Source organism: Sorghum bicolor, chromosome 7, assembly GCF_000003195.3.
Source record: "Sorghum bicolor cultivar BTx623 chromosome 7, Sorghum_bicolor_NCBIv3, whole genome shotgun sequence".
Classification (NCBI taxonomy): Eukaryota; Viridiplantae; Streptophyta; class Magnoliopsida; order Poales; family Poaceae; genus Sorghum; species Sorghum bicolor.
The window spans coordinates 63,642,009-63,666,372 of record NC_012876.2 but is presented as its reverse complement, the minus strand read 5'-3'; the positions used below and the strand labels follow the sequence as shown (position 1 = coordinate 63,666,372).

At 46.6% G+C, this 24,364-nt stretch overlaps 3 protein-coding genes across 3 annotated transcripts; all 3 read left to right on the top strand.

Moving 5' to 3' along the window:
- On the top strand, positions 1,688-5,485 carry LOC110437323 (serine/arginine repetitive matrix protein 1-like). The gene is made up of 2 exons (XM_021465738.1): positions 1,688-2,155; positions 4,646-5,485. The coding sequence occupies exons 1-2, from the start codon at positions 1,688-1,690 to the stop codon at positions 5,483-5,485; spliced, it is 1,308 nt and encodes a 435-aa protein (XP_021321413.1).
- LOC8057899 (squamosa promoter-binding-like protein 15) lies at positions 5,260-10,774 on the top strand. The gene is made up of 11 exons (XM_021464491.1): positions 5,260-5,537; positions 5,638-6,371; positions 6,594-6,787; positions 6,879-7,738; positions 7,842-7,916; positions 8,016-8,123; positions 8,211-8,328; positions 8,482-8,617; positions 8,700-8,844; positions 8,933-9,553; positions 9,636-10,774. The coding sequence occupies exons 2-11, from the start codon at positions 5,701-5,703 to the stop codon at positions 10,065-10,067; spliced, it is 3,360 nt and encodes a 1,119-aa protein (XP_021320166.1). The 5' UTR covers positions 5,260-5,537; positions 5,638-5,700; the 3' UTR covers positions 10,068-10,774.
- LOC8057898 (probable L-type lectin-domain containing receptor kinase S.5) lies at positions 19,749-22,846 on the top strand. The gene is made up of 2 exons (XM_002445837.2): positions 19,749-21,227; positions 21,680-22,846. The coding sequence occupies exons 1-2, from the start codon at positions 19,862-19,864 to the stop codon at positions 22,573-22,575; spliced, it is 2,262 nt and encodes a 753-aa protein (XP_002445882.1). The 5' UTR covers positions 19,749-19,861; the 3' UTR covers positions 22,576-22,846.

Below are 24,364 nucleotides of genomic sequence, written 5' to 3'. Positions count from 1 at the left end.
TGTCAAAATTTTTGGAGTGATGAAATGTAAAATGCCAAAATTTTCAGGATCATGTTTAGTTCCATCCAAAATACAGAATTTATTGTTGTCATGAAGCCTCTTGAGGCTCATTTTGGGTTTTTTTGGCCTCTTTAGGCCAAAATCCAAAATGAAGAATAACTATCTTTTTGCCAAAATTTTTGCATGGTGTTTAGTTCCATTTTGCAAAATGATGGACCAAAACCTAAATTTTTTTGTGAAAAAATGGGAACTAAACACCCCCTAAATATAAATGTATGAATAATAGGAAAGTATCCTGCGCAAAAAAAAAAGAATAATAGTTATTTGTGAAGAACTACCTACGTACTTTTTTTTCTTTTTTATTAAGTACCATATATTATGCGTAACTATTTTTCAAGCTGTCTTTAACCCTGTAATAAAATACTATTTTCGGGATCCAAACTTTTACTTCCTACGAGTCTAGGACGTGTCATGTGACAAACAAATGGGAAACCATGTTCTGAGCTACTGCTAGCCAGTAGGAAAATAAGTATAGTCCTGGTTTAGTTGTTAAAAGATTTTGGGTTTTGACATTGTAACATTTTCATTTGTATTTGATAATTATTGTCTAACTATAGACTAATTAGGTTTAAAAGATTCGTCTCATAAATTACAGACAAACTGTGCAATTAGTTTTTATTTTCATCTATATTTAGTGTTTCATGCATGTGCTACAAGATTTGATGTAACGGGGAATCTTGAAAAGTTTTTTAATTTCGAGTTGAACTAAACAAGGCCTAACAATCTCTGTCAAACATGAATATCATCGAAAAATATTTACTATCCTGGCAAGACGGGGAAGCCGAATCCTGATATTGATGCCAAACTTTCAGACACGAGCGCTGGTTCTGGCGTAATGATGGATTGATGGGCATGGGCGATACTGTATGTGGCCAAAAGTGTTCCTTTTGGCGTATAGGCAAACTACACGTATTAGCTGGGGAGTGTTGGCTCCGTTACGCATTCCTCTCTTTGGGATGATCTCGGGGTTAGCTTTCAAGGCTAACCATGACATCTTAGCACATGGCACAATTTGCCAATAATTGTCCCACCGCTGATAGAGACTAAATTTAAATTTTCAGGAATAGAAATGTGCATACCATGCATTTTGTTTGGCCAACCAGACATCGCCTACTTCCCCAGGGTTTTAATTATATATATAATATAATAATAATACTCCATCGGTTCCTAATTGTAAGCAGTTTTGGTGATTTAAATCAAAATCCTCTGACTTGGATTAAGATGTTTTAGTGAACCCGTGTATTAGTATTATTAACGGGCGTAGTAAGGCTAAGATAACCAAGACTGATAAAAAAAATCCAAAAGAGAGAGTTGTCTTGTTTAGTTCTTGAGAAATTTTGTAATATTTCTCATCCCATCAAATCTTGCGGTAGATGCATAAAATATTAAATATAGATTAAAAAATAACTAACTATACCGTTTGCTCGTAATTTGCGAGACGAATCTTTTGAGCCTAGCTAGTCTATAGTTGAATAATATTTATCAAATATAAATGAAAGTATTACACTATCTATTTTGCAAAAAAAAAATTACGACTAAACAAGGCCGAATTGTAAAACCAACCACATTGACCAAATATTGGCTAGATTAGGCGCAACTTTTAGTCATTTATTACACTTGCTCTACCATGTCCTCGCTCCATCCTTCCCAGTTCCCTCCACACTACGCGAGCCCCCACGGCCACTCCGTCCGTGACACGCGGCAGGGTCCGGACTCCGGACGCCCACCCCTGGGGGCTGGATCGTCCGGGATCCCGTGGGCGCCGGGACGCGGACCGGAGAAAAGCGAAGCGAGGACGAGGACGAGGACGAGAGGCCGGCGCCGCGGGGCAGTCGTCGTGGACGGACGCCTGCATCTGCACCTGCTCCTGCACGGGATGAGGACGCCGCACCGTGGCGACATCGGCGAGCCCGCCGCGGGGAAAAGGATTCCTCCGAGAGGACAAATAATTGAGGCCTCACGCGGGGCCCGCCACCGTCCCCGTCGCTCCTCCTCCTACCCACGGCCTCCATTTCTGTATACCCGTTCTGCCCCTGCCCAGCACCACGACCTTCTCAGTCAGCTGCTCTGCCTGAGCGAAATTTTTTTTCCCCAGGTGAAAAAAAAATTTCAGGCCTTGTTTAGTACACCCCGAAATCTAAAAAGTTTTCAAGATTCCATGTCATCGAATCTTGATAAAACATTAAATATAGACAAAAACAAAAACTAATCACACAGTTTAACTGGAAATCACGAGATGAATCTTGTAAGCCTAGTTAATCCATAATTGGATAATATTTGTCAAATAAAAACGAAAATGCTACAGTATCGAAATCTAAAAATTTTTCGGAACTGAACAAGGCCTCAGCTTTCCCAGGTGAAAAATTCAACTAATGTTCGTGAACAGTACCGCTCCATCCATTTATTCCGACGGCACCGTTGCAGCTTGGGAGGATGCTATTTGCTACGGGGTCGGGGTGTAGTGACGCAACGAGCATCGTGTATTGCCATGTCGATATCATGTCTAGTCGTGTAGACCAACAACATATGCTCGATAATAAAGCATATATTATATGTAGCTGAAGGATTTTTGCTGGAAGAAATCTCTTCCACGAAGAGTGGACTGATTAGGTCAAAGAGGTAAACATGTAGGTTAGGGATGGGACAACCGTGGTGAGGTTGATGATCACCCAACAGGGCAACACAAGTGGGAGAGTGAGAGAGGGCACATGCTCCACGACCATATACGAGCATCTTTAATATCATCTCCATTTTTAATTATAAATTATTTTAGTTTTTTTTAAAATATGTAAGTACTATGCATCTAGTTATTTGTTATATGTACATAAGCAACAATATATGTATATTAAAAAATCCAAAACAAATTATAATTTAGAAAACGATAGAGTAGTATCTAAAAATCTGGTTTGTAAACCTTTCCAAAAGGTTATTAGGTACTAAAAAATACATTACACCAATGGTTCGTTTTTATTATTTGCTAAAGTAGTTGACACCGAACGAAATAACTCACTGATTGAAAGTTAGAATAATTAACGGTTGGAGTGGAATTTCTTTCCATCATGCCAATTGTCGAGCAAAAAGATCAAGAGTAGATTTAACAAACTGTTAGAGATCTTCTAATAGTGCAGACGTGTATAAGAAGAAGAAGGTATTAGGTCCTTTCACCATCTACATGAAGGTAGAACCAATTATGTAATCTTTTTAGTTTCCTTTCCCTCTTTTAACTTGCGTTTAAAACTTATTGTTTTGTTCCAATATGTCTTTGGTAACAAGAGAAAGGTATTATATATATTATGGTTTAGTCGTCTTGGTAGTTATTAGACACATACTTATTGAACGTATAATTTTACAAATTAGCACAACATGCAAAATTTTACTTCATCGTGCATGCCAAAAAAACCCTTGATTAGTATACGGAGTTAGAAAATGCTTTCCAAAAAGGTGATTACAAAAAATATTGCAAAGAATAGAACAACGGATAATATCTAAGAAATAGAAAACTATACACACTGAAGTTTTGATGCAAAAATCTTCTAAACAAACTAGGGTTAACATACCGAAGCTCAACTCCTCCATCCTTCAGTTTTGTCGAAAAGGGTGGTATCCCTCCCTTTTAAGTCACTTATCAAGGATGTCATACGAGTTTGTCCACAAACTCGTAAAGGCTATATTTTTTAAGGTTGTTTGTAAACTCGCAAAACTTAAGGCATTGTGAGGCTCCACAAATAGATTCACCAAGTGTGGTACATTAAAACTCCTTCACACTAGAAGTTTGGGAACACATGTCTTCCCCCACATCCTTAGTAGTAGTGGTAGTGATTAGTGAAGCCAACCCCACACTCATGGATTCGTCAATTCAATTCTTAGTGGCATCCGGCATATGTACCGAGTACTCTCTCTACATCATGGGAAAAAATACAATCATAATATTGTTATAAAAGAATCAACTTTAGTTTATGAGTAGGTATGAAATCCTAAAAAAGTTGTGCTCTAACAAATGTTTGAGGCAGACTTTATTTATAGGTGTAATATCTGCTTTTGTTCAAACATCTCATGTTACAAATAAAAACAATAGGAGTACATACTTTTTCGTTGCTGCGTACAGTACATATCTGTTCTTGATGTGCAATAATAATTGTGCTCCCTTCGTTCCATAAAGCATGTAAATCTCTCCTTTCAAGGTTAGATTAGCATAGTGTAAAATTATACATTTATCCCATCTCTATCATTCAAGAATTGGTTATCTTTTAGAATGTTCTTCTCATGTATGGTAGTAGTTTTTAGTTATATAGGGATATTTTTAATTGGTTGGTCCCATTGAAAAAGGTGAACTTTAACTCTAAAGTTAAATGTTTTTTTGAGATAAGATTTGAACGCTAAAATTATATGTTCTTTTTTAAGACGGAGGAAGTTTGGGCTGAAATGGATGTGACTTCTTTGCAACGCTATTATGTGCATATTTCGACGACTCTCCTGATGATCCAAAGCGTTGCGGAGGTGGTATAATAATAGGAGTGAAAAAGAGAGAGCATGTGGTAAATATGGTTACAGCACACGTACTCCTATACAATAATGCATGTGGCAGGCACGCAGAGGGGGGCACCGTCGTACGACGACGACAGAGGATCCCGAGTCCATTTTGACGCGGCAGCGCCCCACACGCCCAGGCCAGGTCAGGCCAGGCCGTACGGTTAAAAAAAAAGCAGGGCAAAGCAGCAAGGCAGGCGCGCACGCATCGCCACGGCACCGCTGGGGGTGGGTGTCAGGCCAGCCAGAGTGCCAGAGCCAGGGGAGCTGCACTGCACGGTGCACGCCGCGGGGGGCAGCGGTACGAGCACGAGTGGTGGTGGTGGGCTCGTACCACGGGTACGCGTGCCCGGTGCCGATCGCTCTCGCTCGCAGTCGTCTCGCTCCGGCCGCCCCCACCACCCGCCCCCCCGTACGGCCGGCCTCCCCGTCCGTCGTCCCCCGCCGTGGGGTGGGGCCGGCGGCACCACCACCCACCGCGCCCTCCGATTTGCTCCTCCTCCCCGTCCCACCCTCGCGCCCGGTGGCTAATTACGCGCACCTGCCATCCGTCCGTTCGCCCGTCCACGCGCGCGGCGCACGCCACCCGCCCGGCCGCCCCCCTCTTGCCGCGCCAGGACGCTACCCACGCGGGAGGTCCTCTTCCTCGCCCCGCTTTGCGCTGGCCGTCTCTCCGCTCGATTCCCCGCGGCTTCTTCCCCCTCCCCTCACCCTCACACGCACGACTTCCTTCCTTCCTTCCTTCCAGCGCCGCACCACGCCATCAGGCGGCGCGGGCAGCCCATTCCTCTTCCTCCTCCACTTCACCCCTAACCTCCGGGCTCGATTCCAGAACTACTCAAGCTGGGCGGGCAGGGAAGGGATATTTTCTGCTCTCGACCTATTTTTGGAGGAGTAAAGAGGCGGCGAGGTGACGTGACGACTTGCACCGAAGACTTGCGCGTCGGGAGGTAGTAACTGGAATCTTTCTCCGCAGCTGCTCAGCTGCTCGTCCGGCGCCTCTCGTGTCTCCTGCTGGTGCGCCGCTCATCGGTTTGACCTCATCTGCAGATCCGTCTAGAGGTGGATCGGTGGTTGCGGCTGAGTTGGGAGACCCGGAGACCTTGAGGAGCGATGCAGAGGGAGGTGGGGCCGCAAGTGGCCCCTCCGCTCTTCCTCCACCAGATCCAGCCGATGCCTCCCCACGCCGCCGCCGCGAAGAAGCGCGGCCACCCGTGGCCTGCCGCCGCCGGCGCCGCCGTGGCGCCCGCGGAGGCCGCCGCCGGGAACTGGAACCCCAGGCTGTGGGACTGGGACAGCCGCGCCCTCACCGCCAGGCCGTCCTCCGATGCGCTCCGCCTCGCCGGTGGCCAGCAGCCCCAGCCATCAGCCAAGGCGGCTGAGGCGCAGCGCCAGGGGACCGCCGGGGGAAACGGCGCGCTGAACCTGCAGCTCGGTCTGCGAGAAGACGCCGCGACGCCGATGGACGCCAGCCCGACGGCTCCCGCGGCGTCGTCGTCGCCGTCCCCGCCTCCTGCTTCGGCTTCGGCGGGGCAGGAGCCGGTGGTTAGGCCGAGCAAGCGCGTGCGGTCCGGATCGCCGGGCAGCGCTGGGGGAGGATCGGGCGGCGGTGGGGCTGCCAACGGAGGCGCGGGCTACCCGATGTGCCAGGTGGATGACTGCCGAGCGGATCTGACCAGCGCCAAGGATTATCACCGGAGGCACAAGGTCTGCGAGACCCACAGCAAGACCACCAAGGCGGTCGTCGCCAACCAGGCGCAGCGCTTCTGCCAGCAGTGTAGTAGGTAAATGATAGTAACTGCAGGAAACTGAGATTTGTTGTTGTGATGCTACTGCTAGCAGTCTATTTTTTTTGTGATTTGATCGGTTGATATGGCGTGTGTGTGCTTGCTGGGCCAGAGAGATGTTTCCCTATCATGGATTCATGGTGCGGTCACGGCCGGTGTTGGTGTAGGCTGTGGGAGTTTTAGTTACTAATAAGTTGGTTCTTCTGGTCAATCGTTTAGATTTCACCCACTCGCGGAGTTTGATGAGGGTAAGAGGAGCTGCCGGCGTAGGCTTGCTGGCCACAACCGGCGAAGAAGAAAAACCCAGCCAACAGATGTTGCTTCTCAGTTGCTGCTACCTGGGAACCAAGAAAATGCAGCAAATAGGACACAAGATATTGTCAATCTAATTACAGTGATTGCGCGTTTGCAAGGTACTAACTACTAACACTCCATACTCAATATATTGTTTCAGGACTTTTTTATTCTAACCAGCATAGTGGAATTTGTTTTCTACAATTACAGGTTCTAATGTTGGTAAAGTGCCTAGCATCCCTCCCATACCAGATAAACAAAATCTGGTTGAAATTATAAGCAAAATAAATTCATTGAACAACACGACCTCTGCGGCGAAGTCTCCTCCATCAGAAGTCGTTGATTTGAATGCTTCGCAAGAGCAACAAGAGCAACGGCAGGATTCTGTGGAGAAGACGACCAACGGAATTGACAAGCAAACTGTGCCATCAACCATGGACTTGCTAGGAGTTTTTTCAACTGGCCTTGCAACTTCGACACCTGAGACAAATACATCTCAGTCCCAAGGGAGCAGTGACAGCAGTGGTAATAACAAGAGCAAGAGCCATTCAACCGAGCCAGCAACTGTTGTGAATTCACATGATAAACCAACCCGAGATTTTCCTGCTGCTGGTTTCATGAGAAGCAACAGCACTCACGAGAGCCGACCTCATATATACAAGCAGATAGAACAAGAAACCAGACCATACTTGTCACTGCAGCTGTTTGGCAGCACTGAGGCGGATATCCCACCTAAGATGGACTCGGTGAATAAGTACTTATCTTCTGAGAGTAGTAATCCTCTGGATGAGAGATCTCCTTCATCCTCTCCGCCAATAACCCGCAAGTTTTTCCCCATACATTCGGTTGATGAAGAGGTTCGACACCCTCATATTACAGATTATGGGGAAGATGCTACAATGGGTGAAGTTAGCACAAGCCAGGCATGGTGTGCACCACCACTTGATCTCTTCAAGGATTCAGAACGCCCCGTCGAGAATGGATCGCCGCCAAATCCTGGTTACCAGTCCTGCTATGCTTCAACATCTTGTTCAGACCATTCACCTTCAACCTCGAACTCAGATGGACAGGTAGTCTTTATGTGAAGCTTGCAAATCCATTTTTTCACAACCTTTCCAAACCTGTTACCATATTAACCTTGCACCTAAATTATCTTGATTTGCCATTTTACAGGATCGGACTGGTAGGATTATTTTCAAGCTGTTTGGCAAGGAACCTAGCACAATACCTGGGAACCTTCGTGACGATGTATGATCATTTGCTTATTTTAGCAAGATACATTGCAACATGTTCTACCCTGTTTCCTATGACTGTGATTTAAATGTACCCCTTTCTTATCTTGAGCAGATAGTAAATTGGCTCAAACACAGCCCTACTGAAATGGAGGGATACATTCGACCTGGTTGCATTGTACTATCCATGTACCTATCAATGGCGGCTATTGCATGGGATGAGGTAAGTCTGATACCCGGACATTATGAGATAATTAACTCAACTATAATTGCTATATCTCATTTTGAATTTTCTGTGATGTAAATGCAGCTTGAAGAAAATCTCCTCCAGAGAGTAAACTCATTAGTTCAAAGTTCTGATATGGATTTCTGGAGGAAAGGAAGGTTTTTAGTTCGAACTGACTCCCAGTTGGTATCTTATAAAGCGGGTATGTGCAAATTAGTCAATTGGGCACCATATATATATATATATATATATATATATATATATATATATATATATATATATATATATATATATATATATTTTGTGCCCCAGCTCATTGGAGAGCTTTCTTTGATGTTTGCTATGTCTTATTCAGGAATGACCCGTTTATCGAAATCGTGGAGAACATGGAATACCCCTGAATTGACCTTTGTGTCACCAATTGCTGTTGTTGGTGGCCGGAAGACTTCCCTCATTCTTAAAGGCCGCAATCTATCTATTCCTGGCACACAGTAAGTTTTGAGTTGTAACTATTGTTGGAATGACAATGATTTCATCATCTTAACGATTTCTTGTGAACTTTGGACAATGCAGGATCCATTGTACAAGTATAGGGAAGTACATATCCAAAGAAGTTCTGTGCTCAGCATATCCAGGTACCATATATGATGATTCAGGTGTTGAGACCTTTGACTTGCCAGGACAACCAGATCTTATTCTTGGACGCTGCTTTATTGAGGTTTGTAAAATTTAAAATGCTATGCTTTTATGAAAACTAGCTGTTTGTGTTGGAAGATGATCAACACTGTCACTTTTGATATTTACAGGTGGAAAACAGGTTCAGGGGTAACAGCTTCCCTGTGATTGTTGCAAGTTCAAGTGTTTGCCAGGAGTTGAGAAACCTAGAAGTTGAGCTTGAGGATTCACAGGTTCTTGATGTTCCTTCTGATGGTCAGATTCATGACTCTCGGCAGTCAAAGACAAGGGTTCAAGTTCTGCACTTCCTTAATGAACTTGGCTGGCTTTTTCAGAGGGCTTCTGCCTGTACATTGTCCACCAGATCTGATATGTCTGATTTGGATTTGATTAAGTTTTCAACTGCACGGTTCAAATATCTTTTACTGTTCTCTAGTGAGCGTGACTGGTGCTCTCTTACTAAAACACTTCTGGATATTCTTGCTAAGAGAAGCTTGGTCAGCAAGGAACTATCAAAGGAAACAATGGAGATGCTGGCTGAGATTCATCTTCTGAACAGAGCAGTAAAAAGAAAGAGTAGGAGCATGGTGCATTTGCTTGTACAGTTTGTTGTAATTTGCCCTGATAATTCCAAGGTTTACCCCTTCCTTCCAAATTTGCCTGGCCCTGGTGGTTTAACTCCGTTGCATCTTGCTGCATCCATTGAGAATGCAGAGGATATTGTGGATGCCTTGACAGATGATCCTCAACAGGTATGCTCGGTGAAATTCAATTTCTGTTTAGCTTTGAGTTATTTCACATCAATACTCCTAATTTTTGCATAAATCGCTGCAGATTGGTTTGACCTGTTGGCAGTCAGTTCTAGACGAAGATGGCCAATCTCCTGAAACATATGCCAAGTTGAGGAATCATAATTCTTATAATGAGCTTGTAGCACAAAAGCTGGTGGACGTGAAGAACAACCAGGTTACTATAACAGTTAATGGCGATGAAATTTGTATGGATCAGTTAGGGAATGTTGGTGACCATAAACAATCTGGGGTTCAGGCGTTGCAAATAAGATCTTGCTCCCAGTGTGCCATTTTGGAGTCTGGTGTGCTAAGGCAGCCGGTGCGATCAAGGGGATTGCTTGCTCGGCCTTATATCCATTCCATGCTTGCTATAGCAGCAGTCTGCGTCTGCGTCTGTGTATTCATGCGAGCTTTGCTGCGGATTAATTCTGGTAAATCCTTCAAGTGGGAAAGGCTGGATTTTGGTACAATATAATATAATGATGGGGACACCTGAGCCTTGTGGTATTATTAAGTTAACAAGCAGTTGGGGTTTGAAGCTATTTTGGAGCCTTGGAGGGTATGGAGATTGTTTTAAGCTTCCTTGAAACTCTTCTATCCATGGTTTGAGTGCCAGAATGTAATATTGTTGGAGACTTCCTTTACTTCCTGTGAAATAGAAGTGTTAATAGGTGAGGTGCTGGAGATGTTGGATGCACTACAGGCAAGTTAAAGGGAAAAAAATGGCAAAACCTGGTGCCAAAGGTGGAGCTTGAGCAGTTGGCACATCTCATGGAAAGGGACGTAACAACTGCGCACCCACAAGATGAGATGTAATCCAAAATATGGATGCAATCGCAGTTCGGGGATAATGAGTAAGTAATCTTGATTTCCTTTTTTGCTGGTGTAAGCGCGAGTCTTTTGGTTCATGTATCACAAGATGGTGTTTAATTTATCTTGCTCACTGTTTCACATTTTTTATTTTTTGTGTATTAAATACAGTACTCTAGCATGAATGTATCCTATATCGACTTTAGATAGTAGCGGGGGTAAATGAAAAGAGGCTTGCATATGTCTGTATCGATCATTTTGACTTGTAGCTACATAGAAATGAGGCAGATCTGAAGTGTACTTGGATCTTTTTGTTTGATTGGACATCGACCATAAGTTCCCATTCCGAAGAAGCTTAGTTACACCTTTCTACTATATTGTTTTCTTGGTACCTGCCGGTTTGCTATCATTATCTTCTTCATTCACACACTGAATCAAGTTTGTGCCTGGATTGTCACTCATCAAAATTCTCAAGTAGAGTCTGAAATTCATTTTCTTCAAAGATCTTTGTATCAGGGCCGCTATACTATCTGTGAGTTTCTTTCTTTCTTTTTTTTTTTGTTCAAGTAGCTATTGTTATGTGAAAACAGTGTGGCAACGAACTTCCTGGTGGCATTCGGTGGTTCCTCGTGTCACGTAAAAAAAACCGACGGGACACAGCGTTGGCGGCATCGTGCGCTGTCCCTGTTGAAGGTGGAGGTGGTGGCCGGCCGGCCGGTCGGGGGCGGCGTGACGCGAATGCGATGCCTTCCTTGGGTGGATCTCCCCGGGGACACGGCGGCGAGATTCTGGCGAGTGGCAGGCCGGCGGGGGCTCCATCTCCCGCACTCACCACCACAGCGCCCAGGCACCTATCCATCCATGCGTGATACGCACAGCTCGGAGGCAGCCACTTGCACAAGCCGGCCGGGCGGCAGGCACACACAGCAGGCAGAGAAGAGAGCACTCGCGAGGTGCATGCACGCGCGCACGGCCTGAATCGCACGGCCGATTGCTTTCTCGTCCCCACATGGCTGTCGGATTGGACGCGCGCTGGCCACGTTCATGAATGATGCCGATGCCGGTGCGGTGCCAACCCCCGTCGCTACAGTGACGGGAAGGGGTCGCCATGGCACGGCCCCGTGCGCCTTGGCTTGCTTTGCGTAGCACGGGCAAAGCAGCTAGCAGCCCGCCGTCTCTTCTCGTCTCGTCTCTACCATCGTCCTCGCCGTTCCCGTGTACCGGACCGACGGCGACAGGTGGACCGCACGGCGCCACCGCGCGCGCGCGTCCTTGGTGCCCACGGCCACGGCTGATGCTGATCCGTCACGGCACGCCTCGCGAGGGATCGGGACGGACGGGCATGGTCACATGGACCACGGCAACGTTGCGTGCGCGGGCAGCAGACGGGCACGGCGAGGACATCACGAGGAGGTTAACGTGCTGCTTTTGGGCGGCCGTCTCCCCCCGGACCCCGGCCACACGCCCACCGCCCGTCACGGCAGGCAGGGCAAGGCAAACGCAACGGCGTGCGTCGGCGCGGCGCGAGCGTGACCCGGCGGCCACCTCGAGGTGAGGCGAGGCGAGGCGAGGCGATAGATGGATGAGCACAAGCGACCGCATCTCCCTGTCGCAGGCAGTTGCAGAGCAGACGTGCAGCGGCAGCCCAGTCCCGTGTCCGTGGGGCGTGAGCGACGAGCGTACGTACAGCGCCGGATAAGATGGGCATGGCGCGAAGCAACTGCACGGGGTCAAAGGACACGGACAGCTTCGTGGTGGTGGTCTATCTAGATAGGGCACATCGTCGCGTTGTTCGACACGTATTACACCTCTACTAGTACTACGGTCGGGGTTGATTAGCCACTAATCCAACCCTCCGGCAGGTAGCCTGACTTGAATGGGCACGACACGATGGATGAATATGGGCACGATCACGATGGACGACGGCCCCGGGACACGTACGGACGCAGCACACACAGTACAGTGCGTCCTGGCGAGAACGTCGCTACTACGTACTGTACTCGTGCAGTGGTGAGACAGGCAAGCAGACAAGATAGGCGAGACGCAGTCGGGTCAGTGCACGTCACCATCCACCAGACAACCACCGGTAGGCACAGGCACAGGCAGGCACCAGCGATGGTCCAGGAGGACTCCTTGTCACGATCGGCAGAGGCGCCGTGCCTCGGCCTGGCGCCGTCCGGCTGCCGGTGCACGATGCGTGGAGACGACGCGGGACGTACGGGGACGGGGGAGGGAGCCCAGCCGATGGAACAGCCGGTCCGTCCGGCCCCCGGGGGCGTTTCATGGGATGGGAGGAGGCGTCTCGTGCGGGGGCGCGGTGGTGCCGTGGTCGGCAGATGGGAATCATGAGAGGTGCGTGCCCTGCCTGCCTCTCTCTCTCTCTCTCTCTCTCTCTCTCCGGGCCCGGTGCGCGCAGGTGAGCCTGCCAGCACGGCAGTCGGCAGCTGGTACGCCCGTTCTGCGAGATTCTTCAGTGCGGCATGCATGCTGTTGCCATGTGGTAAGATACGATTCGGCGCGGCGCGAGGAGATTCTTGTGCGTGAGTAGTCTGGACTCGACTCTGGACACCTGTTTGTTGGTACAGTACGTACTAGGAGTATTGTCAAGGGGCCATGCATGCATCTGTCTGTTGTTGCCGTGAGAGAGAGAGAAGAAGAAGAAGAAGAAGAAGAAGCGTGTGCCGGACATGACTGCTTGTTTTTGCGGTGGCCCAAACTCCAAACCGAACATGACTGCCGGACGGCCTGCACGGCAACGACGCAACCCACAGGCGCACATCCAAAAGGAAAGGGCCATCAAGGTAGCAGATACGGTTCATGGGTCAACCTAAACAGGCCTCCCAAGGCCCAGCTAGCGCGGCCTCAGCCCAACATCTCCCAAGGCCCAGCTCGCGCGGCCTCCTCATCTAATCGTGTGCACACATGCTAATTATTAATTTGAGGGGTACAAGTAGAAGAATATATAGGCCTATAAAATTGTTTGTTTCTTATCTTATAATTTATAATGAGTCAAATATCCAAATAGTCTAAATAATAATACAACAACAATCTAAGAGTATTTACTGTAGCACTTTCATTTGTATTTTATAATTATTATTCAATTACGGACTAACTAGGCTTAAAAATTCGTCTCGCAAATTATAGTTAAACTGTACAATTAGCTATTTTTAATCTATTTTTTTAATGATCCATAAATGCGTCTAAAAATTCTATGTAACAAAAAATCTTGAAATTTTTTGAAAACTAAACAAGGCCTAAGACACATCAAAAGCCGAGGCAAAAGCATGCCTTTAATGCTGCCAATGCACAGGACTGGGATGCTCCAAACTGTGGCGCTCTTTGGCATCTTTTGTTTAAAATAGTTTTGTTTTGGATTTCGATTTGTTTGTGCCTTATATATTGTGAAAACACGTTGTCTTATTAAACCCCAGAAATTTCTATTCAGTCCTTGTTTAGTTCCCAAAAAGTAGCCAAAATTTTTTAAGATTTCTCGTCACATCAAATCTTGCAGCATATGCATGGAGCATTAAATATAGATGAAAACAAAAACTAATTGCACGGTTTGTCTGTAAATCGCGAGATGAATCTTTTGAGCATAGTTAGTCCATAATTGGATAATGTTTATCAAATAAAAATGAAAAATACTACAGTGTCCTAAAACAAATTTTTTTGAAAACTAAACATGGCCTCATTTAGCTGAAAAGCTATAATAAAACATTATCCATTGAATTTTTATAAGAAAAAAATATTATTGAATGATAAATAGATTCGACACGTAACCTTCCTAAGGCCCAAACCCAGCCCGAATGGATCGGCATACATCCAGTCCGGCCACAGCCGCGGCCTGCCGTGCTCCCGTCAGCCCACTCGGCCGCGCTCTCTGACAGCGTCAGTGATGATTGCTGAAAGTTTCAGCCTTGTGAGTTGTGACGCTCGCATGTCTATGATGCAGGCTAAGCTGACGATGATTCAGAAATCTCCCATTAAAGCCCTGTTTATCCACTAAAGAGTTTAAGCTCTATTCTATCAAATATTTGGACGCATCCATGAAATATTAAATAATTGTACAGTTTGTATAGAAACCAAGAGACGAATCTTTTAAGTTTAATTAGACCATGATTAATCATAATTGCTATAGTAGCATATATGTGCTAATGATAAATTAATTAAATCTAATAAATTTGTATCGTGGTTCTAGACGAGTTATATAATTTGTTTTTAATTAGTACCTGAATATCCCTCTAATATCCCATAAAACATACGATACACTCAAAAACTTTTTACCCACGAACAAAACAAAGCCTTAAATTTACAAGGCGATGGAAAGGGATCCGTTGACCGTAGCTAAAAGCAGCTGGCACAATTATGGGCTTGTTTGGCACAGCTCAACTTCACTAGTAAAGCTGTTTTTTTAGAAAATAGCTTCATGAGTGACTTTCTAGATGAAGCTGAGCTGTTTTGGAAAAAGTGTTTGGCAAAATAGCTTCACCAACTACTTCATGCATAGTTGAGAGAGAGAAATGAGGGAGAAGCTGCAATAAACTACTTTTTTCCAGCTTTATCCAACTTATATCTTTGTGAGAGGAGATGAAAAACAGCTTCACCATGAAGCTGTTTTGGAAATAAGTGTTTGGCAAAAAAAAATAGCTCACAACAGCTCATGAAGCTGTTGTGAGCTGTACCAAACAGGCCCTATATAAGCTAATGAGAGGTCAGATTTGTCAATATCATTCCGATATCTGTATCGTATCAGGACATCGATTTGTCTCTTCTGATTTCATCTCTGACGAAATTTCCTCGCTAGCTAACTCTTAGAGATGCTTTTATAGTTACTAGCAATTCTACCAAACAATGTGGTTACTAGCAATTTCTTTTCAAAAAATTATAACATGGTTACTAGCAATTCTACCAAACAATGTACGGAGATGTTGACATTTCTTTTTTCCACCTTGAGACGGAGATGCTAGGCCATTGACCACCATGTGCTCTGTGATCTGCTGACGATTAAGGCCTTGTTCAGTTGACTTTAAAAACAAAAAATTTAAGATTTTTCATCGCATCGAATTTTGCGGCACATATATAGAGAATTAAATATAATCAAAAATAAAAACTAATATACAATTTATCTGTAAATCGCGAGATGAATCTTTTAAATCTAGTTAGTCTATGATTGGACAATAATTGTCAAATAAAAACGAAAATGCTACAGTACTCTAACCAAAAAAAAAAGAACAAAACAAGGCGTAGATGAGCCCTAGATGTTGTTTTTGGGCCTTGGCGCGATTATTCCAAGGCCAGGGTTTGCGCAGATCGGCCACTTGGCCTTTCTTGACTGTCCACAGATGCTTTGCCGTCCAGAATGGACATGTGTGTTGTTTTTTAAAGAGAAAATTTTAATCTGCATGCATCCGGTTTCAGTTTGACTATTGCTATGGATGGATGCATTGCATCCGATCGAGCAAGTGAGTCAATGACACCCTTCAGAAGAAATCAAGAAACTGTGTAGTTCAACTTAAACAGCACGACATCCATTCCTTCGTATTTCAGTGGAACCTTCATTCAGATTGCATAACAGATTTGTTTTTATTTTAAGATGTGGGGCCACAAGTATACAAGGGATCTCTTGAATTAGCCATGGAGGAGTAAAAAAAAGGATTGCCATGAAGGAAGTTGACAATCTCAGAAGAAATCAGGGCTGCTGAAAGTCCCGGGCAGGTGCAGGAGTATAGATAACTGTATATAAGCAGGTACAGCTGCGTTTACACACTATTCGGCCTTGTTTAGTTCGCAAAAACTTTTGGTTCAGATACTGTAGCACTTTCATTTTTATTTGACAAACATTGTCTAATCATGGAGTAACTAGACTCAAAAGATTCATCTCGTGGTTTACAGACAAACTGTATAATTAATTTTTATTTTCATCTATATTTAATGCTTCATATATGTGCCGTAAGATTCGATGTGACGGAGAATCTTGAAAAATTTGGGTTTTTAGTTGAACTGAACAAGGCTGGAAGTAGGCTTCAAAAAAGACTTGAACCGAAGTACTATTCTTAGATATGAACGCAGAAGCTGATGCTAGGATTGTACAATTGGAGCTACGGACGACGCGCCTATACATGGACTGAAACCGGAAATTCTCTATCTGTAGTGTTTTGAAGATGTCAGCTGCGTCGTGGTAAAAATGGCAATCTGTTGCATGAAAATATTCACACGCCTGATTACTTGCTAACCCTTTGCTGTAGTAAATTTGTAAACATGAGTTAGATCCTGTCAAGAAGCGCTGATCGTTTATGAACCCATACATGGCCCATGAGTTGGATAGTCCATTTCCAACCCATGTGAGGAAGTGAAAACATTGCTAGGCATTATTAGTAATGATATATATAATAACAGCATGCTCTTGCCACCTTCACACGAAGTAGTTATCCGTTATCCTGATTGGAAATTTCCACGTCATGCATGCTTGTCGCGAAGCATGAACGAAAACATCAATCATCAAAGCAGCAAAAGAGAAAAAGTCGACGATAACACAGGATACTGTTCTGTCCGTTTCTGGAAATAGTCAAGGTTTTTGCGTGTTGAAAATTAGTTTTTGGCTTATGGAAGATATAATCCGATATGCTAATAGAGTTAATTGTTTTTTATGTTTTATAAAACACACTTCAGAAACAGTTAGGACATCTTTCTCTCTATCTCTCACGGTCAACACAATATATAAAAATAAAAGAACATTGATGTATAAAATAGGATAACTGTTCTTTATTCTTTGAATATCGATACACAATCTCAGTCACCTGGAAATCTTGGCACACTTCAATGATGTTGAACATGTTGAAGTTATTGTTATTGCGCTCCGTGGCTGTCTCCAAGAGCTTTTCTTAAACTTACTCTCTAAATCATTTAAATAAAATTCACTTTCTATATTTTTCAACCTCTAACAGTATGCACTCTAAAGAGCTAACTTTGTTTTTTATCTTTGGCTAGCGAAAAAGTCAGAATAGATGATGACAATATTCAAATATCAAATTAAAGAAGTTTTTAGAGGATTTTTTTACTGAAATGTCTATTCCTATCAATAAAGAAGGATATAAAGAAATTCTAGAATTGCTCTTAGAGGCTCTAGGGATGGAGGCAGATTGACTAGATAGATAGGTGTGTGTCGGGCGGTTGGGCTATTGCCAGCCATGGTTGGAGGAGTCATGAGGATAGCTTGAGTTAGCTTGGCAGGGATGGATGCGACAGCTAGGAGACCGTTGAGAACGAAGGCTCGGCGGCGGTATATGGGGGAAAGAGGCCAAGATGTACTATCACATAGAAGAACAATGGAGATAGAGAAGAAAAGACAGTTAGTCAATGGAGGGGCATCAGACTAAGCTTAACCGCCTAATAATCACATTGTTTTTAGTCATTTAAGCGAGGTATAGCATGTCTCATTGATAACTACTCCCTCCATACCCGAAATTCTTGACGTTTAGGACATGATTGTGGTAACCAAGGAGTGATTAATTAGAGGGTAATTTTCCTGTTTTGCCCTTATTAAATAGGATACGAGTGCACTCTTTCCAGTTCATATGGTGAGCTCGTGGGGGTGTGGAGCTTGAGGTCGTCAGTTCGAAGCCTCACACATGCACACTTTTTTCATCCAGCGCGTTTTTGCATGCGGGAAATGAATGCGGGCAGTGAGCGTGGTTGGCTCCATGGCGCGGCGCTGGCATGCACGCCTGCAGAGGCAATGAATGCAGGCACAACAGCAGGGGGGCAGTAGCGTCAAATTTCCCTCCCCTGCTTTGCAAAGTTTGGGTGGTTGCCTAGAACGTCAACTATTTCAAGTATGGATGGAGTATAATATACAACGTCCACACACACACACACACACACACACACACACACACACATATATATATATATATATATATATATATATATATATATATATATATATATATATATATATATATATATATTTCCAAATTTGCTATGAACTAAAATTGAATGGACTCTAATTAAGATTCTATCCTCACTTTTCCTTTTAGGTTAGTTAGTGACAAAGAAAAACTTGCAACTTCACCATGGATAAACCTTAGCTTATTTTGAGAACTTGGAAGATGAGCAGCAGCTATAGCACTAAAAATAGCACATAGGATAAACCTATATCTCTGCTAGCATTTACGTATCTCTTGCCATTTCAAGCAAGTTACGGTTTGTTTAGTTTCCAAAAATTTTCAAAATCCTTATATATAGAGTATTAAATATAAATAAAAATAAAAACTAATTGCATAATTTGTTTATAATTTGCGACATAAATTTTTAAGCCTAGTTAGTTTATAATTAGATAATTATCAAATATAAATGAAAGTGCTACAGTAGCCGCGCTAAAAAAATTCGCGGCGTTAGTTTTGCACCGACATACTCCTATATCTAAGGCCTTGTTTAGTTGTCGAAATAAAAAGTTTTCGACCACTGTAACACTTTCGTTTGTTTGTGGTAAATATTGTCTAAATATAGACTAACTAGATTCAAAAGATTTATCTCACGATTTACAAGCAAACTATGTAATTAGTTTTTATTTTTAACTATATTTAATGCTCTATGCATGTGCCGCAAGATTCGATGCGATGGAGAATTTTGAAAAGTTTTTGTTTTGAGGTGAACTAAACAAGGCCTAATAAGTCATCTATACGCGTCCGGCTGACCTGCGGTGCAGTATTTTAAAACGGCGACTTCCCGCGCGGTTGTTCAAGTCAGCTAGGAGTAGGATCAGGATGCCCCCAAAACAAAAGCCACAGGCACAGCTGGTGCCTGGTGCGCCCCTGCGTCCGATCGAGATCGAGCGCGACGTCGCTTGTGTTGGATTGGATGGCTACCGTCGCAACGTGCCTGCTGCCTGCCGTAACACGCAGGCAACGACGGCGACCCGCGCCGGCGGCCGGGGAGAATTGCTCCCCGGCCGGGCCTCCGGTCCAGCGGGCGCAGGAAACTACGCTCGCATTGACCGCTCCGGCCGGCCGGCTCCAGCAGAAATGGCACGGAAGGTGCATGCAATGTGCTCGCCGGCCGGGCCCGGGCCGGATCGTTTCTCTGCCGGCCGTCTGGCTCCGCTCCGGTCCCGTCCCTACGTGTGTTCTTCTTCTAGTAGCAGCAGCACGTCGCTGTCCAAGCGTCCGTCCGTACGCCGTCGTGGTCCCTTCACGTTTCGTGCCTCGCCGTCGAGACGGCCGCCGCAAGTGCCCGGCAAGTTCGCGTCGTGCGCGCGCACCGCCACCAACCCAGGCACCCTCCCCCTCTTGGGTGTTGACCCGTTGGGTGCCTCCAGGCACCATTCAACGCCGCCATGCCATGGCAATACAAATAGCGCTCGGCACCACCACGGTGGATTTCCCCCTCCTATCGCTCTCGCACTCGCCTTTTTCAGCCCTTTTTCTCCTGCACTGCGCTGCACTTTTTCTGCCCGTGCCCATGGCGCCTTCTGCATCATGCGGCGGCGGACGTGGTCGCTCTCCTCTGCTGGGCTGCCTCCTCGTCGTCGTCTCGCTGCTCTGCCTCCGCGCCATGGTATGCCGCGCGCAGGAGCCGGGGCAGCTGCAGCCGCTGGAGGTGGCGACCTACAACTACACGTCGTTCCAGGAGGGCAACTCCAAGGAGCAACGGGAGCTAGCGTTCAGCAGGGAGGCTCGCATCTACAAGGGCGCGATCCAGGTCTCCCCGGACACTGCCAACGTCGGCAGCTACCAGGACATCATGGTCAACAAGTCCGGCTCCGTGCTCCTCCAGCGCCGCTTCACCATGTGGTCCCACGTCGACGTCGACGGCGGCGGCGGCGGCAATGGCAGTGCTACCTCGCGCGTCCAGGTCGTGTCGTTCAACAGCACCTTCTCCATCAACGTGTTCCACCTCCCGGACTCGTCGCCGCGGCCCGGCGAGGGGCTCACCTTCGTCGTCGCGCCGTCTCGCGACGAGCCTCCCCCGGGCAGCTACGGCGGCTACCTCGGCCTCACCAACGCCACGCTGGAATCCAGCCCGGCGGCGAGGGCGAGGAACCGCTTCGTGGCCGTCGAGTTCGACACCACCAAGCAGGACTACGACCCCAGCGACAACCACGTCGGCCTCAACGTCGGCTCCGTCGTGTCCGTCAAGACGGCGAACCTGACGGCCTTCCGCATCGCCACCAACAGCAGCAGCCCCAAGAACTACACGGCCTGGGTCGAGTACGACGGCGAGGCGCGGCACGTGTCGGTCTACATCGGCGTCAGGGGCGAGCCGAAGCCGGCGTCCCCGGTGCTGGACTCGCCGCTGGACCTCAGCGAGCACGTCCCGGAGCAGGCCTACGTCGGCTTCACGGCGTCCACCGGCACCGACTTCGAGCTCAACTGCATCCTCGACTGGACGCTGTCGATCGAGGTCATCCCGGAGAAGAAGAGCACGACGTGGGTCGTCATCGTCGCCGTCGTAGTGCCGGTCACCGTCGTCGCGGTCGGCGTCGCCGCCTTCTTCCTCGCCAGGAAGCTCCGGGCCAGGCGGTCCATGGAGAGGCGGCAGGAGCGGCTGGAGCAGCAGCTCAGCAACCTCCCCGGGATGCCCAGGGGCTTCGCGTACGACAAGCTCAAGAAGGCCACCAGGAACTTCGACGAGCGGCTCCGGCTGGGGAAAGGCGGGTACGGCATGGTGTACAAAGGCGTGCTCCCCGCCGACGAGGCCCGGCCGGAGGCGATGGACGTGGCGGTGAAGCGGTTCATCCGGGACGACGGCAAGGACGTCACCGACTTCCTCCAGGAGGTCGACATCATCAACCGGCTGCGCCACAAGAACATCGTCCCGCTCATTGGTATGTGATTTATTTTTGCAATGTATGATCAGGGGTAGCTGATGATCATCATCGTTTTTGTTCATCATGAGCCGAAACTTGACTAGATGCAGTAATAGTTTAGACTTCCTAACCATTTTTGAATCAGTTAATAAAGGCTTTAGGTGGTTAGTAGCTTTAGGCTAAACAACCAGCAACTTCATTTTGTAGCGTTGACGAGTTATTAGTGATTGGCAAGTAGAAACGGCAACATTTTGTACCAAATTTCTGACGCGTTGATGAAATCGTATACCAAGAAAAAAAACTCAGTATTCTGTTGTTCACGGCATCTCCATTGAACAAATCCTACAGAGTAGGTTATAGTTGTTAGAGCGAACGTGCAGTGATGTCCACTGGACGATGAGACGCGTCTTGTTCTTTTTTTCCATTCTGATCTGACAAGGACAGCGTCACTTGCATTGCATTTTTGTCAGGTTGGTGCTACAAGAAAGGGCAGCTGCTGCTGGTGTACGAGTTCATGCCCAACGGCAGCCTGGACCAGCACCTGTTCCGGCGCGGCGTCCACGAGCAGCGGTGGCCCGTGCTGAGCTGGGCGAGGCGGTACGCCATCGTGGGCGACGTCGCGGCGGGGCTCCACTACGTGCACCACGAGTACACCCGCATGGTGCTCCACCGCGACGTCAAGGCCAGCAACGTGCTGCTGGACGCGTCCTTCCGCGCGCGGCTGGGCGACTTCGGCCTGGCGCGCGTGCTCGACGACGACCGCGAGGCCTTCACCGACCTCCACGTCGCCGGCACGCGCGGGTTCATCGCGCCCGAGTACTCCGTCGGCCACAAGGCGTCGCGGGAGACGGACGTGTTCGCGTTCGGCGCGCTCGTGCTGGAGGTGGTCACGGGGCAGCTCGCGCTGCGCGCCGGCGACACCCGGTGCCCGCTGCTGTCGGACTGGGTGTGGCAGATGCACGGCCGCGGCGCGCTGCTCGGCGCCGTGGACCAGAGCCTCGACGCCGACGAGTTCGACCACGACGAGGCCGGACGCCTGCTGCTGCTCGCGCTGGCGTGCAGCAGTCCCAACCCGGGCGACCGGCCCACCATGCCGCAGGTGCTGCAGGTGCTCTCCAAGGCCGCGCCGCCGCCTGAGGTGCCGCCGTTCAAACCGCAGTTCGTTTGGCCACCGGAGGGAGGAGCGCAATTCCAGCTGAGCGACATCGAGGTGACCACGAGCGGCACCGGCGGCACCAGCACTGGCGGCGATGGCGTGTTGACACGGGCCACGCAGAGCATGAGCACCTCTTATGACAGCTTCCAGCCGCAAACCGCGCCGAACAGCAGCGACGGTTACTTCCCCGCCCTCTCCTCCGGCCGTTGATGCATGATTACAGTAGCTTCGAAGAACTTTTACATGTGAAATGTAAATATATATTCATGTAGATATCGAATTCGTTAAGAAGTTTAGTTCGTGCATTAGGGCATAATACAGCCGCACCTGCACTTGAAGTTTTAATTAGGAGACCTGCATCTGTTGTTTCAGTGAAGCAGGACAGGGTGTGTTTTGGCTAGTCAGAATTTTTAGTTTTGTACAGCCAGATCTTAAAATTGATTTTTTTTTAACGAAAATCTTCAGATTGATTCAATTGAAACAAAGGAGTATTTTTTTTTTCTATTTCTAGGAAGAAATGGACTTTTGTTTGAAATAAACTCACTTGAATGCCAAATCAGCTAGCAGTCCAACTGCAAATGTGCAGTGCTGGAGCGTGAGGTAGAATCAAAGGGGGAGGGAGGCAGCTTTAGTAAAACTTGAGCATACAGTCCAACGTGCAACACTACAAGGATAAAGTTGTGTGCGATGTAGAGAGTTATCCGATTTCTACAGAGAAGACTGATGGGATAAACAGCTTGGAGAGATTTGATGAATAGGTGCTAATATTAAAATTTGCATTTGGATCAAGGAGAATATGGCCTCCATGAGGTCCTGTCCCTGGCAATATGGCCACACATCATCCTCACTTATATGTTTTGCTCTCAAATCCGTAGGTTGTTCCATTAACATGGTGTCTTGAAACGGTAGCAATTTCGTCCTTAGATGGGCCCACCTTAAAGCCCTTTGCGATATGAGACACTTCATCCTCCTTCGTTGCTAGTTGACACTAGCATTCTAAGCCTTTCCATCTCTTCTCAAAAGCCTCATCTAAGTCTTCCTCTTCCATCCGCAAATGGCTGGAAATAAGGGGAAGCAGATCGTTCCATATGGGACTGATCTAAGAAATTTTGAGTGACGAGATGAAGCCTTAGCGGTCAATGTTTTGCCTCCAAGACTCCCTCCATCCCAAATTATAAGTCAATTCCAAGAATTTTAAAAAGTCAAAGTATTTTAAGTTTGACCAAATTTATATGATAAAATAATAATATTTATGATATTGACTTATAGTATCATTAGGTTCTTTATTAATTATATTTTCATAGTATATCTATTTGATGTCATAAATTTTTATAGTTTTTTCTATAATTTTGGTTAAACTTAAGATGTTTTGACTCTCCAAAATTTTTAGAATGGCTTATAATTTAGAATGGAGGGAGTACCTCTTAATGGTTGGAATGGGTCAGCCAAACCTTTTATGGGCAGGCCACCTTTCCTGGTGCAGCCACCACTTCTCGCCCATTGTCTATGCCTCCAATTTCTCACGTTCCAATGAAAAGATTGGAGGAGAGAAGCGTATGTTCGATGCAGTGACGGACCCAGTATAGAGTCATTGCTATCACCGGACAGCAGTGCCTGTCATTAGGGCCATGTATACCTTTCTCATTTTATATTGATGATAGCAGCTTAGCTCACCACGTGACCTCAGTATTCGTATGGAGTCCAGACTCTAGAGGCAAGAGCAATTGAGCAGGCTTTTGTTTGGTCCACCGGCCCATTTATCATATAAATTTACAAAGCCCAATCACGAGCTACAGGTCCAGCTAAAAGAAAATATCCTACGCAGGAGACGAGGAGTCCCTCCATCTTCCTTTCCTTCAGAACGAAGACTCGCAAGACATACAGCAGCCGGCGGCTGGCGGCGGGAGCACACATCAACATCAGGTAAGGTTTTACCCAAATTCTAATTTGCTTACTTACATGGCTGCTTTTAGTCCCAAAGATTCTTTTGTTGATTTCA